The sequence below is a fragment of the Ascaphus truei genome, chromosome 20, assembly GCF_040206685.1.
Source record: "Ascaphus truei isolate aAscTru1 chromosome 20, aAscTru1.hap1, whole genome shotgun sequence".
Taxonomy (NCBI): Eukaryota; Metazoa; Chordata; class Amphibia; order Anura; family Ascaphidae; genus Ascaphus; species Ascaphus truei.
Window position 1 is genome coordinate 10,061,982 of NC_134502.1, and position 17,036 is coordinate 10,079,017.

The 17,036-nt window shown below is 49.5% G+C and overlaps 1 protein-coding gene across 8 annotated transcripts in view; it reads left to right on the plus strand.

Annotated features, from left to right (window-relative positions):
- Nucleotides 1-17,036, plus strand: part of GABBR1 (gamma-aminobutyric acid type B receptor subunit 1) — a 136,298-nt gene that overhangs the window by 91,949 nt on the left and 27,313 nt on the right. For all 8 annotated transcript variants that reach the window (XM_075577994.1, XM_075577988.1, XM_075577990.1 and 5 more), the window contains 5 exons: nt 14,141-14,204; nt 14,564-14,641; nt 14,745-14,895; nt 15,459-15,591; nt 15,972-16,088. In XM_075577994.1, coding sequence (XP_075434109.1) covers nt 14,141-14,204; nt 14,564-14,641; nt 14,745-14,895; nt 15,459-15,591; nt 15,972-16,088 — 543 coding nt within the window. The remainder of the gene's footprint in view (nt 1-14,140; nt 14,205-14,563; nt 14,642-14,744; nt 14,896-15,458; nt 15,592-15,971; nt 16,089-17,036) is intronic.

A 17,036-nucleotide genomic window follows, 5' to 3' on the forward strand; every position in this document is an offset into this window, starting at 1 on the left:
ACTTTATCCCTCCGTCACTTTATCCCTCCGTCACTTTATCCCTCCGTCACTTTATCCCTCCGTCACTTTATCCCTCCGTCACTTTATCCCTCCGTCACTTTATCCCTCCGTCACTTTATCCCTCCGTCACTTTATCCCTCCGTCACTTTATCCCTCCGTCACTTTATCCCTCCGTCACTTTATCCCTCCGTCACTTTATCCCTCCGTCACTTTATCCCTCCGTCACTTTATCCCTCCGTCACTTTATCCCTCCGTCACTATGTCCCTCTGTCACTTTATCCCTCCGTCACTATGTCCCTCCGTCACTTTATCCCTCCGTCACTTTATCCCTCCGTCACTTTATCCCTCTGTCACTATGTCCCTCCGTCACTTTATCCCTCCGTCACTTTATCCCTCCGTCACTTTATCCCTCTGTCACTATGTCCCTCCGTCACTTTATCCCTCCGTCACTTTATCCCTCTGTCACTATGTCCCTCCGTCACTATGTCCCTCCGTCACTTTATCCCTCCGTCACTATGTCCCTCTGTCACTTTATCCCTCCGTCACTTTATCCCTCTGTCACTTTATCCCTCCGTCACTTTATCCCTCCGTCACTTTATCCCTCCGTCACTTTATCCCTCCGTCACTTTATCCCTCCGTCACTTTATCCCTCCGTCACTTTATCCCTCCGTCACTTTATCCCTCCGTCACTATGTCCTTCCGTCACTTTATCCCTCCGTCACTTTATCCCTCCGTCACTTTATCCCTCCGTCACTTTATCCCTCTGTCACTATGTCCCTCCGTCACTTTATCCCTCCGTCACTATGTCCCTCCGTCACTTTGTCCCTCCGTCACTATGTCCCTCCGTCACTATGTCCCTCTGTCACTTTATCCCTCTGTCACTTTATCCCTCCGTCACTTTATCCCTCCGTCACTATGTCCCTCTGTCACTTTATCCCTCTGTCACTTTATCCCTCTGTCTCTTTATCCCTCCGTCACTTTATCCCTCCGTCACTTTATCCCTACGTCACTTTATCCCTCCGTCACTTTATCCCTCCGTCACTTTGTCCCTCCGTCACTTTATCCCTCCGTCACTTTATCCCTCCGTCACTTTATCCCTCCGTCACTTTATTCCTCCGTCACTATGTCCCTCCGTCACTTTATCCCTCCGTCACTTTATCCCTCCGTCACTATGTCCCTCCGTCACTTTATCCCTCCGTCACTATGTCCCTCCGTCACTTTATCCCTCCGTCACTTTATCCCTCTGTCACTATGTCCCTCCGTCACTTTATCCCTCCGTCACTTTATCCCTCCGTCACTTTATCCCTCCGTCACTTTATTCCTCCGTCACTATGTCCCTCCGTCACTTTATCCCTCCGTCACTTTATCCCTCCGTCACTTTATCCCTCCGTCACTTTATCCCTCCGTCACTTTATCCCTCCGTCACTTTGTCCCTCCGTCACTTTATCCCTCTGTCACTTTATCCCTCTGTCACTTTATCCCTCCGTCACTATGTCCCTCTGTCACTATGTCCCTCTGTCACTATGTCCCTCCGTCACTATGTCCCTCCGTCACTATGTCCCTCTGTCACTATGTCCCTCTGTCACTATGTCCCTCCGTCACTATGTCCCTCCGTGACTTTATCCCTCCGTCACTTTATCCCTCCGTCACTTTATCCCTCCGTCACTTTATCCCTCCGTCACTTTATCCCTCCGTCACTTTATCCCTCCGTCACTTTGTCCCTCCGTCACTTTATCCCTCTGTCACTTTATCCCTCTGTCACTTTATCCCTCCGTCACTATGTCCCTCTGTCACTATGTCCCTCTGTCACTATGTCCCTCTGTCACTATGTCCCTCCGTCACTATGTCCCTCCGTCACTATGTCCCTCCGTCACTTTATCCCTCCGTCACTTTATCCCTCCGTCACTTTATCCCTCCGTCACTATGTCCCTCTGTCACTATGTCCCTCTGTCACTATGTCCCTCCGTCACTATGTCCCTCCGTCACTTTATCCCTCTGTCACTTTATCCCTCTGTCACTTTATCCCTCCGCCACTTTATCCCTCCGTCACTATGTCCCTCCGTCACTTTATCCCTCAGTCACTTTATCGCTCTGTCACTTTATCCCTCCGTCACTATGTCCCTCCGTCACTTTATCCCTCTGTCACTATGTCCCTCTGTCACTTTGTCCCTCCGTCACTATGTCCCTCCGTCACTTTATCCCTCCGTCACTTTATCCCTCCGTCACTATGTCCCTCCGTCACTTTATCCCTCCGTCACTTTATCCCTCCGTCACTTTATCCCTCCGTCACTTTATCCCTCCGTCACTTTATCCCTCCGTCACTTTATCCCTCCGTCACTTTATCCCTCCGTCACTTTATCCCTCCGTCACTTTATCCCTCCGTCACTTTATCCCTCCGTCACTTTATCCCTCCGTCACTTTATCCCTCTGTCACTATGTCCCTCCGTCACTTTGTCCCTCTGTCACTTTATCCCTCCGTCACTTTATCCCTCCGTCACTTTATCCCTCCGTCACTTTATCCCTCTGTCACTATGTCCCTCCGTCACTTTGTCCCTCTGTCACTTTATCCCTCTGTCACTTTATCCCTCCGTCACTTTATCCCTCCGTCACTTTATCCCTCCGTCACTTTATCCCTCCGTCACTTTATCCCTCTGTCACTTTATCCCTCTGTCACTTTATCCCTCCGTCACTTTATCCCTCCGTCACTTTATCCCTCCGTCACTTTATCCCTCCGTCACTTTATCCCTCCGTCACTTTATCCCTCTGTCACTTTATCCCTCCGTCACTTTATCCCTCCGTCACTTTATCCCTCCGTCACTTTATCCCTCTGTCACTTTATCCCTCTGTCACTTTATCCCTCCGTCACTTTATCCCTCCGTCACTTTATCCCTCCGTCACTATGTCCCTCTGTCACTTTATCCCTCCGTCACTTTATCCCTCCGTCACTTTATCCCTCCGTCACTTTATCCCTCCGTCACTTTATCCCTCCGTAACTTTATCCCTCCGTCACTTTATCCCTCCGTCACTTTATCCCTCCGTCACTTTATCCCTCCGTCACTTTATCCCTCCGTCACTTTATCCCTCCGTCACTATGTCCCTCTGTCACTTTATCCCTCCGTCACTATGTCCCTCCGTCACTTTATCCCTCCGTCACTTTATCCCTCCGTCACTTTATCCCTCTGTCACTATGTCCCTCCGTCACTTTATCCCTCCGTCACTTTATCCCTCCGTCACTTTATCCCTTTGTCACTATGTCCCTCCGTCACTTTATCCCTCCGTCACTTTATCCCTCTGTCACTATGTCCCTCCGTCACTTTATCCCTCCGTCACTATGTCCCTCTGTCACTTTATCCCTCCGTCACTTTATCCCTCTGTCACTTTATCCCTCCGTCACTTTATCCCTCCGTCACTTTATCCCTCCGTCACTTTATCCCTCCGTCACTTTATCCCTCCGTCACTTTATCCCTCCGTCACTTTATCCCTCCGTCACTTTATCCCTCCGTCACTATGTCCTTCCGTCACTTTATCCCTCCGTCACTTTATCCCTCCGTCACTTTATCCCTCCGTCACTTTATCCCTCTGTCACTATGTCCCTCCGTCACTTTATCCCTCCGTCACTATGTCCCTCCGTCACTTTGTCCCTCCGTCACTATGTCCCTCCGTCACTTTATCCCTCCGTCACTTTATCCCTCCGTCACTATGTCCCTCTGTCACTTTATCCCTCTGTCACTTTATCCCTCTGTCTCTTTATCCCTCCGTCACTTTATCCCTCCGTCACTTTATCCCTACGTCACTTTATCCCTCCGTCACTTTATCCCTCCGTCACTTTGTCCCTCCGTCACTTTATCCCTCCGTCACTTTATCCCTCCGTCACTTTATCCCTCCGTCACTTTATTCCTCCGTCACTATGTCCCTCCGTGACTTTATCCCTCCGTCACTTTATCCCTCCGTCACTTTATCCCTCCGTCACTATGTCCCTCCGTCACTTTATCCCTCCGTCACTATGTCCCTCCGTCACTTTATCCCTCCGTCACTTTATCCCTCTGTCACTATGTCCCTCCGTCACTTTATCCCTCCGTCACTATGTCCCTCCGTCACTTTATCCCTCCGTCACTTTATCCCTCCGTCACTTTATTCCTCCGTCACTATGTCCCTCCGTGACTTTATCCCTCCGTCACTTTATCCCTCCGTCACTTTATCCCTCCGTCACTTTATCCCTCCGTCACTTTATCCCTCCGTCACTTTGTCCCTCCGTCACTTTATCCCTCTGTCACTTTATCCCTCTGTCACTTTATCCCTCCGTCACTATGTCCCTCTGTCACTATGTCCCTCTGTCACTATGTCCCTCCGTCACTATGTCCCTCCGTCACTATGTCCCTCTGTCACTATGTCCCTCTGTCACTATGTCCCTCCGTCACTATGTCCCTCCGTGACTTTATCCCTCCGTCACTTTATCCCTCCGTCACTTTATCCCTCCGTCACTTTATCCCTCCGTCACTTTATCCCTCCGTCACTTTATCCCTCCGTCACTTTATCCCTCCGTCACTTTATCCCTCCGTCACTTTATCCCTCCGTCACTTTATCCCTCCGTCACTTTATCCCTCCGTCACTTTATCCCTCCGTCACTTTATCCCTCCGTCACTTTATCCCTCCGTCACTTTATCCCTCCGTCACTATGTCCCTCTGTCACTTTATCCCTCCGTCACTATGTCCCTCCGTCACTTTATCCCTCCGTCACTTTATCCCTCCGTCACTTTATCCCTCTGTCACTATGTCCCTCCGTCACTTTATCCCTCCGTCACTTTATCCCTCTGTCACTATGTCCCTCCGTCACTTTATCCCTCCGTCACTTTATCCCTCTGTCACTATGTCCCTCCGTCACTATGTCCCTCCGTCACTTTATCCCTCCGTCACTATGTCCCTCTGTCACTTTATCCCTCCGTCACTTTATCCCTCTGTCACTTTATCCCTCCGTCACTTTATCCCTCCGTCACTTTATCCCTCCGTCACTTTATCCCTCCGTCACTTTATCCCTCCGTCACTTTATCCCTCCGTCACTTTATCCCTCCGTCACTTTATCCCTCCGTCACTATGTCCTTCCGTCACTTTATCCCTCCGTCACTTTATCCCTCCGTCACTTTATCCCTCCGTCACTTTATCCCTCTGTCACTATGTCCCTCCGTCACTTTATCCCTCCGTCACTATGTCCCTCCGTCACTTTGTCCCTCCGTCACTATGTCCCTCCGTCACTATTTCCCTCTGTCACTTTATCCCTCTGTCACTTTATCCCTCCGTCACTTTATCCCTCCGTCACTATGTCCCTCTGTCACTTTATCCCTCTGTCACTTTATCCCTCTGTCTCTTTATCCCTCCGTCACTTTATCCCTCCGTCACTTTATCCCTACGTCACTTTATCCCTCCGTCACTTTATCCCTCCGTCACTTTGTCCCTCCGTCACTTTATCCCTCCGTCACTTTATCCCTCCGTCACTTTATCCCTCCGTCACTTTATTCCTCCGTCACTATGTCCCTCCGTGACTTTATCCCTCCGTCACTTTATCCCTCCGTCACTTTATCCCTCCGTCACTATGTCCCTCCGTCACTTTATCCCTCCGTCACTATGTCCCTCCGTCACTTTATCCCTCCGTCACTTTATCCCTCTGTCACTATGTCCCTCCGTCACTTTATCCCTCCGTCACTTTATCCCTCCGTCACTTTATCCCTCCGTCACTTTATTCCTCCGTCACTATGTCCCTCCGTGACTTTATCCCTCCGTCACTTTATCCCTCCGTCACTTTATCCCTCCGTCACTTTATCCCTCCGTCACTTTATCCCTCCGTCACTTTGTCCCTCCGTCACTTTATCCCTCTGTCACTTTATCCCTCTGTCACTTTATCCCTCCGTCACTATGTCCCTCTGTCACTATGTCCCTCTGTCACTATGTCCCTCCGTCACTATGTCCCTCCGTCACTATGTCCCTCTGTCACTATGTCCCTCTGTCACTATGTCCCTCCGTCACTATGTCCCTCCGTGACTTTATCCCTCCGTCACTTTATCCCTCCGTCACTTTATCCCTCCGTCACTTTATCCCTCCGTCACTTTATCCCTCCGTCACTTTATCCCTCCGTCACTTTGTCCCTCCGTCACTTTATCCCTCTGTCACTTTATCCCTCTGTCACTTTATCCCTCCGTCACTATGTCCCTCTGTCACTATGTCCCTCTGTCACTATGTCCCTCTGTCACTATGTCCCTCCGTCACTATGTCCCTCCGTCACTATGTCCCTCCGTCACTTTATCCCTCCGTCACTTTATCCCTCCGTCACTTTATCCCTCCGTCACTATGTCCCTCTGTCACTATGTCCCTCTGTCACTATGTCCCTCCGTCACTATGTCCCTCCGTCACTTTATCCCTCTGTCACTTTATCCCTCTGTCACTTTATCCCTCCGCCACTTTATCCCTCCGTCACTATGTCCCTCCGTCACTTTATCCCTCAGTCACTTTATCGCTCTGTCACTTTATCCCTCCGTCACTATGTCCCTCCGTCACTTTATCCCTCCGTCACTTTATCCCTCCGTCACTATGTCCCTCAGTCACTTTATCCCTCTGTCACTTTATCCCTCCGTCACTTTATCCCTCCGTCACTTTATCCCTCCGTCACTTTATCCCTCCGCCACTTTATCCCTCCGTCACTTTATCCCTCCGTCACTTTATCCCTCCGTCACTTTATCCCTCCGTCACTTTATCCCTCCGTCACTTTATCCCTCCGTCACTATGTCCCTCTGTCACTTTATCCCTCCGTCACTTTATCCCTCCGTCACTTTATCCCTCTGTCACTTTATCCCTCCGTCACTTTATCCCTCCGTCACTTTATCCCTCCGTCACTTTATCCCTCCGTCACTTTATCCCTCTGTCACTTTATCCCTCTGTCACTTTATCCCTCCGTCACTTTATCCCTCCGTCACTTTATCCCTCCGTCACTTTATCCCTCCGTCACTTTATCCCTCCGTCACTTTATCCCTCTGTCACTTTATCCCTCTGTCACTTTATCCCTCCGTCACTTTATCCCTCCGTCACTTTATCCCTCTGTCACTTTATCCCTCTGTCACTTTATCCCTCCGTCACTTTATCCCTCTGTCACTTTATCCCTCTGTCACTTTATCCCTCTGTCACTTTATCCCTCTGTCACTTTATTCCTCCGTCACTATGTCCCTCCGTGACTTTATCCCTCCGTCACTTTATCCCTCCGTCACTTTATCCCTCCGTCACTATGTCCCTCCGTCACTTTGTCCCTCTGTCACTATGTCCCTCCGTCACTTTATCCCTCTGTCACTATGTCCCTCCGTCACTTTATCCCTCCGTCACTTTATCCCTCCGTCACTTTATCCCTCCGTCACTTTATCCCTCTGTCACTATGTCCCTCCGTCACTTTATCCCTCCGTCACTTTATCCCTCCGTCACTTTATCCCTCCGTCACTTTATCCCTCCGTCACTTTATTCCTCCGTCACTATGTCCCTCCGTCACTATGTCCCTCCGTCACTTTGTCCCTCCGTCACTTTATCCCTCCGTCACTTTATTCCTCCGTCACTATGTCCCTCCGTCACTTTATCCCTCCGTCACTTTATCCCTCCGTCACTATGTCCCTCCGTCACTTTATCCCTCTGTCACTATGTCCCTCCGTCACTTTGTCCCTCCGTCACTTTATCCCTCCGTCACTTTATCCCTCCGTCACTTTATCCCTCCGTCACTTTATCCCTCCGTCACTTTATCCCTCCGTCACTATGTCCCTCCGTGACTTTATCCCTCCGTCACTTTATCCCTCCGTCACTTTATCCCTCCGTCACTTTATTCCTCCGTCACTATGTCCCTCCGTGACTTTATCCCTCCGTCACTTTATCCCTCCGTCACTTTATCCCTCCGTCACTTTATCCCTCCGTCACTTTATCCCTCCGTCACTTTGTCCCTCCGTCACTTTATCCCTCCGTCACTTTATCCCTCTGTCACTTTATCCCTCCGTCACTATGTCCCTCTGTCACTATGTCCCTCTGTCACTATGTCCCTCTGTCACTATGTCCCTCTGTCACTATGTCCCTCCGTCACTATGTCCCTCCGTCACTATGTCCCTCCGTCACTATGTCCCTCTGTCACTATGTCCCTCTGTCACTATGTCCCTCTGTCACTATGTCCCTCTGTCACTATGTCCCTCCGTCACTATGTCCCTCCGTGACTTTATCCCTCCGTCACTTTATCCCTCCGTCACTTTATCCCTCCGTCACTTTATCTCTCCGTCACTTTATCCCTCCGTCACTTTGTCCCTCCGTCACTTTATCCCTCTGTCACTTTATCCCTCTGTCACTTTATCCCTCCGTCACTATGTCCCTCTGTCACTATGTCCCTCTGTCACTTTGTCCCTCTGTCACTTTATCCCTCTGTCACTTTATCCCTCCGTCACTTTATCCCTCCGTCACTATGTCCCTCCGTCACTTTATCCCTCCGTCACTTTATCCCTCTGTCACTATGTCCCTCCGTCACTTTATCCCTCCGTCACTTTATCCCTCCGTCACTTTATCCCTCCGTCACTATGTCCCTCTGTCACTATGTCCCTCTGTCACTATGTTCCTCTGTCACTATGTCCCTCCGTCACTTTATCCCTCCGTCACTTTATCCCTCCGTCACTTTATCCCTCCGTCACTTTATCCCTCTGTCACTTTATCCCTCTGTCACTTTATCCCTCCGCCACTTTATCCCTCCGTCACTATGTCCCTCCGTCACTTTATCCCTCAGTCACTTTATCGCTCTGTCACTTTATCCCTCCGTCACTATGTCCCTCTGTCACTATGTCCCTCCGTCACTTTATCCCTCCGTCACTTTATCCCTCCGTCACTTTGTCCCTCCGTCACTATGTCCCTCAGTCACTTTATCCCTCTGTCACTTTATCCCTCCGTCACTTTATCCCTCCGTCACTTTATCCCTCCGTCACTTTATCCCTCTGCCACTTTATCCCTCCGTCACTTTATCCCTCCGTCACTTTATCCCTCCGTCACTTTATCCCTCCGTCACTTTATCCCTCCGTCACTTTGTCCCTCCGTCACTTTATCCCTCTGTCACTTTATCCCTCTGTCACTTTATCCCTCCGTCACTATGTCCCTCTGTCACTATGTCCCTCTGTCACTATGTCCCTCCGTCACTATGTCCCTCCGTCACTATGTCCCTCTGTCACTATGTCCCTCTGTCACTATGTCCCTCCGTCACTATGTCCCTCCGTGACTTTATCCCTCCGTCACTTTATCCCTCCGTCACTTTATCCCTCCGTCACTTTATCCCTCCGTCACTTTATCCCTCCGTCACTTTGTCCCTCCGTCACTTTGTCCCTCCGTCACTTTATCCCTCTGTCACTTTATCCCTCTGTCACTTTATCCCTCCGTCACTATGTCCCTCTGTCACTATGTCCCTCTGTCACTTTGTCCCTCTGTCACTTTATCCCTCTGTCACTTTATCCCTCCGTCACTTTATCCCTCCGTCACTATGTCCCTCCGTCACTTTATCCCTCCGTCACTTTATCCCTCTGTCACTATGTCCCTCCGTCACTTTATCCCTCCGTCACTTTATCCCTCCGTCACTTTATCCCTCCGTCACTTTATCCCTCCGTCACTTTATCCCTCTGTCACTTTATCCCTCTGTCACTTTATCCCTCTGTCACTTTATCCCTCCGTCACTATGTCCCTCTGTCACTATGTCCCTCTGTCACTTTATCCCTCCGTCACTTTATCCCTCCGTCACTTTATCCCTCCGTCACTTTATCCCTCCGTCACTATGTCCCTCCGTCACTTTATCCCTCCGTCACTTTATCCCTCCGTCACTTTATCCCTCCGTCACTTTATCCCTCCGTCACTTTATCCCTCCGTCACTTTATCCCTCCGTCACTTTATCCCTCCGTCACTTTATCCCTCCGCCACTTTATCCCTCCGTCACTTTATCCCTCCGTCACTTTATCCCTCCGTCACTTTATCCCTCCGTCACTTTATCCCTCCGTCACTTTATCCCTCCGTCACTTTATCCCTCCGTCACTTTATCCCTCCGTCACTTTATCCCTCCGTCACTTTATCCCTCCGTCACTTTGTCCCTCTGTCACTATGTCCCTCCGTCACTTTATCCCTCCGTCACTATGTCCCTCCGTCACTTTATCCCTCCGTCACTTTGTCCCTCCGTCACTATGTCCCTCTGTCACTTTATCCCTCCGTCACTTTATCCCTCCGTCACTTTATCCCTCCGTCACTTTATCCCTCCATCACTTTATCCCTCCGTCACTTTATCCCTCTGTCACTTTATCCCTGTGTCACTTTATCCCTCCGTCACTTTATCCCTCCGTCACTATGTCCCTCCGTCACTTTATCCCTCCGTCACTATGTCCCTCCGTCACTTTATCCCTCCGTCACTTTATCCCTCCGTCACTATGTCCCTCTGTCACTTTATCCCTCCGTCACTTTATCCCTCCGTCACTTTATCCCTCCGTCACTTTATCCCTCCGTCACTTTATCTCTCTGTCACTTTATCCCTCCGTCACTTTATCCCTCTGTCACTATGTCCCTCCGTCACTTTATCCCTCCGTCACTATGTCCCTCCGTCACTTTATCCCTCCGTCACTATGTCCCTCTGTCACTTTATCCCTCCGTCACTTTATCCCTCCGTCACTTTATCCCTCCGTCACTTTATCCCTCCGTCACTTTATCCCTCTGTCACTTTATCCCTCCGTCACTTTATCCCTCTGTCACTATGTCCCTCCGTCACTTTATCCCTCCGTCACTATGTCCCTCCGTCACTTTATCCCTCCGTCACTTTATCCCTCCGTCACTATGTCCCTCTGTCACTTTATCCCTCCGTCACTTTATCCCTCCGTCACTTTATCCCTCCGTCACTTTATCCCTCCGTCACTTTATCCCTCCGTCACTTTATCCCTCCGTCACTTTATCCCTCTGTCACTATGTCCCTCCGTCACTTTGTCCCTCCGTCACTATGTCCCTCCGTCACTTTATCCCTCCGTCACTTTATCCCTCCGTCACTTTATCCCTCCGTCACTTTATCCCTCTGTCACTATGTCCCTCCGTCACTATGTCCCTCCGTCACTTTATCCCTCCGTCACTTTATCCCTCCGTCACTATGTCCCTCTGTCACTTTATCCCTCTGTCACTTTATCCCTCCGTCACTTTATCCCTCCGTCACTTTATCCCTCCGTCACTTTATCCCTCCGTCACTTTATCCCTCCGTCACTTTATCCCTCCGTCACTTTATCCCTCCGTCACTTTATCCCTCTGTCACTTTATCCCTCTGTCACTTTATCCCTCCGTCACTTTATCCCTCCGTCACTTTATCCCTCCGTCACTTTATCCCTCCGTCACTTTATCCCTCCGTCACTTTATCCCTCCGTCACTTTATCCCTCCGTCACTTTATCCCTCCGCCACTTTATCCCTCCGTCACTTTATCCCTCCGTCACTTTATCCCTCCGTCACTTTATCCCTCCGTCACTTTATCCCTCTGTCACTTTATCCCTCCGTCACTTTATCCCTCTGTCACTATGTCCCTCCGTCACTTTATCCCTCCGTCACTATGTCCCTCCGTCACTTTATCCCTCCGTCACTTTATCCCTCCGTCACTATGTCCCTCTGTCACTTTATCCCTCCGTCACTTTATCCCTCCGTCACTTTATCCCTCCGTCACTTTATCCCTCCGTCACTTTATCCCTCCGTCACTTTATCCCTCCGTCACTTTATCCCTCCGTCACTTTATCCCTCTGTCACTATGTCCCTCCGTCACTTTGTCCCTCCGTCACTATGTCCCTCCGTCACTTTATCCCTCCGTCACTTTATCCCTCCGTCACTTTATCCCTCCGTCACTTTATCCCTCTGTCACTATGTCCCTCCGTCACTATGTCCCTCCGTCACTTTATCCCTCCGTCACTTTATCCCTCCGTCACTATGTCCCTCTGTCACTTTATCCCTCTGTCACTTTATCCCTCCGTCACTTTATCCCTCCGTCACTTTATCCCTCCGTCACTTTATCCCTCCGTCACTTTATCCCTCCGTCACTTTATCCCTCTGTCACTTTATCCCTCTGTCACTTTATCCCTCTGTCACTTTATCCCTCCGTCACTTTATCCCTCCGTCACTTTATCCCTCCGTCACTTTATCCCTCCGTCACTTTATCCCTCCGTCACTTTATCCCTCCGTCACTTTATCCCTCCGTCACTTTATCCCTCCGCCACTTTATCCCTCCGTCACTTTATCCCTCCGTCACTTTATCCCTCCGTCACTTTATCCCTCCGTCACTTTATCCCTCCGTCACTTTATCCCTCCGTCACTTTATCCCTCCGTCACTATGTCCCTCTGTCACTTTATCCCTCCGTCACTTTATCCCTCCGTCACTTTATCCCTCCGTCACTTTATCCCTCCGTCACTTTATCCCTCCGTCACTTTATCCCTCCGTCACTTTATCCCTCCGTCACTTTATCCCTCCGTCACTTTATCCCTCCGTCACTTTATCCCTCCGTCACTTTATCCCTCCGTCACTTTATCCCTCTGTCACTATGTCCCTCCGTCACTTTATCCCTCCGTCACTATGTCCCTCCGTCACTTTATCCCTCCGTCACTATGTCCCTCTGTCACTTTATCCCTCCGTCACTATGTCCCTCTGTCACTTTATCCCTCCGTCACTTTATCCCTCCGTCACTTTATCCCTCCGTCACTTTATCCCTCCGTCACTTTATCCCTCCGTCACTTTATCCCTCCGTCACTTTATCCCTCCGTCACTTTATCCCTCCGTCACTTTATCCCTCCGTCACTTTATCCCTCCGTCATCACTTCGTCCCTGTAGCTCACCACAAACGAAGCGTGACCGCGGTGCTGAGGTAGGGAATTGAGAAACGCCAACCCACAGCCACGCGGGCGCGCCTAGGATGTAGATTAGTCTTGCAAGCAGGGTCAGTAGTATGGAAGGTAGAGTAAACGTTACACTTGTGAGGTCCGGATTGGAGAGTAGCGGATAGTTTGGGTACTTTGCCAAGGTCAGGGTTGTAAATATGAGGATGGTCGTACGTAGCCAGGTCAGAATTGGAGAGATGAGGAGTCCAATAACGAAGCAGGGTCAGACAGCAGGGAGATCAGAAATAAGGCAGGCAAGGCACAAGGCAGGAACAAGAACTGAATGCAGCGAGGCACAGCGTCACACAAGATTATGCTCAGCAATGATAGTCTGGTCTGAGCAGGTATTTAAGAACTTCCCACCAATGGGAAGTGGGGCGGAACAAGAGGGGACATGCTGTTAGGCTGCTGGGTCGCGCAGTTGCGCCCTATTGTGCAGCCTGATTATGTCTAGGGGCGGAGCTACGCCCCGCGCGCGTCACCGAAGTCAGGAGGTGGCGACATGATTGCGTGCCACTCACACACCGCGCATGCCCGTCATCCAAACGGGAACGAAGCCTGAAGGCGGGTCCAGGGGAAGCCTGTCTTCCGCGCGTCACTGCCGTCAAGGGATGGCGACTCGATCTCATGCCACTCGCACACCGCGCATGTCCGTCTTCAGAGCGGGGGCGGAGACTGGGAATGGATCTGGGAGGGCAGGCTGATCGCACGTCGCCCGCACGCGCGCGCGTGCAGTGGAACCGCCGTTGGAACGCAACACTTGAGTGTCAGATGTAGAAGGCTGAATAGGTGCGTTCCGGCCATCTGGATGGCCGAATCCTCACAGTCCCTCCATCATCACTTCGTCCCTCCGTCATCACATCATACATCCATCATCTCCTCTCTCCATTTTATCATGATCTCCTTCATCAACTCATTACTCCATCTATTTATTATCCCATCCATCTCTCAGGATATATACAGGGACATTAACTCCTCTTGCAGTGGGGTCTCCGTGAGTCACATCCCTATATTTTTACATCATCTGCTCCCTCCATCATCCCACCCATCCCTGATTTTATCACTCAGTGATCTGCTCCTTCCGTTACCTAATTATTCAATCTCTCCATCATCCTATCCTTCCATCGCCTCACACCTCCAGGTATATGACATCCCTCCTACCTCTAATTGTATCTCTCTCCCTCTCTCTCTCTCTCTCTCTCTCTCAATCTCTCCCTCTATCTCCAGGGTCACGTAGTTTTTGATGCCAGTGGCTCCCGCATGGCCTGGACCCTCATCGAGCAGTTGCAAGGTTTGTGATCTTGGGCCCCCAAGGCTACATCATGTAGAGGTTCCTCTCACATCTGCTCCAGCAAATGGGAGGGTAGATCGGGCATAGAGATGAATCTCCACGCACTGCATTATCTCACTGCGTCAAACAATGACCCTCATTGTAAAGCTGTCTCTTTTCTCCTTCCTCTTTTCTCGCTCACTTTCCCTCCTTCCCTCTCCCCTCCTCATTCTCTCCTTCTCCCTATCTCTCCCTCCTGCTGTACTTCCGTCACTTTCTTTTTTTCCTCTGTCACTTCTGCTCCCTCTCTCTCTCCCTCTCAATCCTGCGCTCCCTTTCTCTCTCACCCTCGCACTCTTGTACTTTCTCATTCTCCGCAGGGGGCAGTTATAAGAAGATTGGATATTATGATAGTACCAAGGATAACCTATCTTGGTATAATAACGACAAGTGGATTGGTGAGTGTGACAAGAGGGGATGAGGTAGAGAAGGATATAGCTCTCCTTTTCTTTCTCTCTGACTGTCCCTCTCTCTTTCTGACTATCCTTCTCTATTGCTCAGGTGGGTCTCCTCCCACTGACCACACCAAGGTTATCATCACCTTCCGGTATGTTTCTCAGAAACTCTTCATCTCAGTCTCAGTTCTCGCCGGTCTCGGAATACTCCTGGGATTTGTTTGTCTTTCATTCAACATGTACAACAGTCATGTGCGGTGAGTGTGGTCTTGGCTGCCTCTCCGAGATTGTCTATTCCTAGATAGCTGAGACACGGTCTGTGAAATTCAGAGGGACAGTGTAGACGTGTCTCTTGGATAGAGAGACTGCTAAGAAACTTCATCCATGAGATTGCCCAGAGACAGCTAAGCTAAGTGACAGCAGCAAATTGTCTCATTTGTTAAGGGACTGCCCACAAGCATTTGAGAGACAGCTGAGAGATTTCTCATTGGTTGAGACTGCCCCAAGGGCCCTTGTGAGTTCGGAGACTATCTCTGGGTACATTAGAGACAGTTGAGAAGACTGTTGAGAAGCAAGTGAGAGACAGCTTAGAGATGCATGCGTTTAGAGACTACCCAAGGGGACCTGAAACACTGCTCAGTCCATAGAGAGACTGCTGAGAGACCCAATATTAGTGACCCATAAGACACAGTTCAAAATGCAATTACAGGCTCAGGAGAGACTGCTGAATCAAGAGGAAGTGCTGAGCCTGGTTAGAGAGTGCTACTAATTTCCAGAGTGCACTCACACGCAAACAATTAGGGATGTCTCTTTTCGGCAGGTACATCCAGAACTCTCAGCCCCATCTGAACAATGTGACAGCCGCAGGATGTATCCTTGCTCTCGCTGCCGTTTTTCCTCTCGGTCTCGATGGATATCACATCCAGACGTGGCACTTCCCTCTCGTTTGTCAGGTGAGAGAGAACCTGAAAAACAGACATAGAGAGTGAGAAAGACAGACAGATGTAGCGAGAGAGTGAGGGAGGGAGACAGACAGAGTGACAGGTAATCTCACCTCGCCTTCTCAGTCTCAATGGATGTCACATCCAGACATGGCACTTACCTCTTGAGTGTCAGGTAAAAGATAGAGGCAAAAAGAGAGAGAGACGCCCTAAGCCTGACAGACAGAAAGGAAGAGACAGAAAGACACCAACAGACTTCAGATAGAGTGCAGAAAAGATGGCTCCCCATGCTGTCCCTCACTTTCGCTCCCATTTTATCTCTCCTACACACGACTCCTCGCGGTCTCTGCATATCACTGGCTGTCTCGCTGTGTGCCTACGGTCTCCCCCAGGCTCGTCTCTGGCTGCTGGGCCTGGGCTTCAGTCTGGCTTATGGCAGCATGTTTACCAAGATCTGGTGGATACATACTGCGTTTACTAAGAAGGATGACAAGAAGGAGAGGCGGAAGGTAAGGGAAAGGGATGGGTAAAGGGAGTGAGAGAGAGAAAGAGGAGGAAAGAGAGACAGAGGGAGAGTGAGAGAGATAAAGGGAGGGAGAGGGATTCTTTTTACTCTTAAAATATTTTATTTTAACTAATTAATTATATATAAACAAACAAAGCCGTGCTCCCCCAGCGTCTCTCTCAGATAGGGCCAATCTATTCTATCAAATGCTTTCTCGGCGTCCAAACTGACCACCAGAGACGGGATATTTTTATTACAGTTTAAAAAGTAATTGATCATCATTTTTGTTCCACAAATAACATGACATATACGTCATTTCCATTGAAAAGATTATTCGTCATGAATACATTTGCTATAGTCCAGCTTATCCCTGGTTCCCAAATCATTTTTTTTATAAAAAGACAAAACATTATCTATACCATCATTTTATTTTATCCACCTTTGTCTAGCTTACCCTAATAGAAAACGTGTATTTACCTTACAAATAAAAGCTGAGCCTGAAAAACGCCCGAGAAAGCTTTTCAGGAATAAAAATACTCCTTTTAATCTAAACCAAAAGCACAAATAAAATGTGGAACACCGTTCTTCTTCTTTGAAACCAAAAAAGGGCCAACCGTCTGATACTTCAGGATTTAGGTTATGCTCATAAGACTTAACAGCTCTATGTAAAATTTGCTATTGCAGAGCTCCTAATGCTTTCAGGTTTACAGTATATAAAAATCTCTATTCTGGCTGGGGAAAAAAACATTGGCCGAGACACAGCACAATATTGCTCCTTTTATGGCGGTAATTGCCATTAACTGACATTGGCAGTAACCACTAGATCAGGCGCGATATGCTGCATCGTGCTTTTGATGGCTCCGGGCCTATAACTGTTAGCTGCTCTATCCATTGAGTATCTATCACAGTTAATAATAATAATAACAACTTTATTTCATATCGAGCTCTTCTC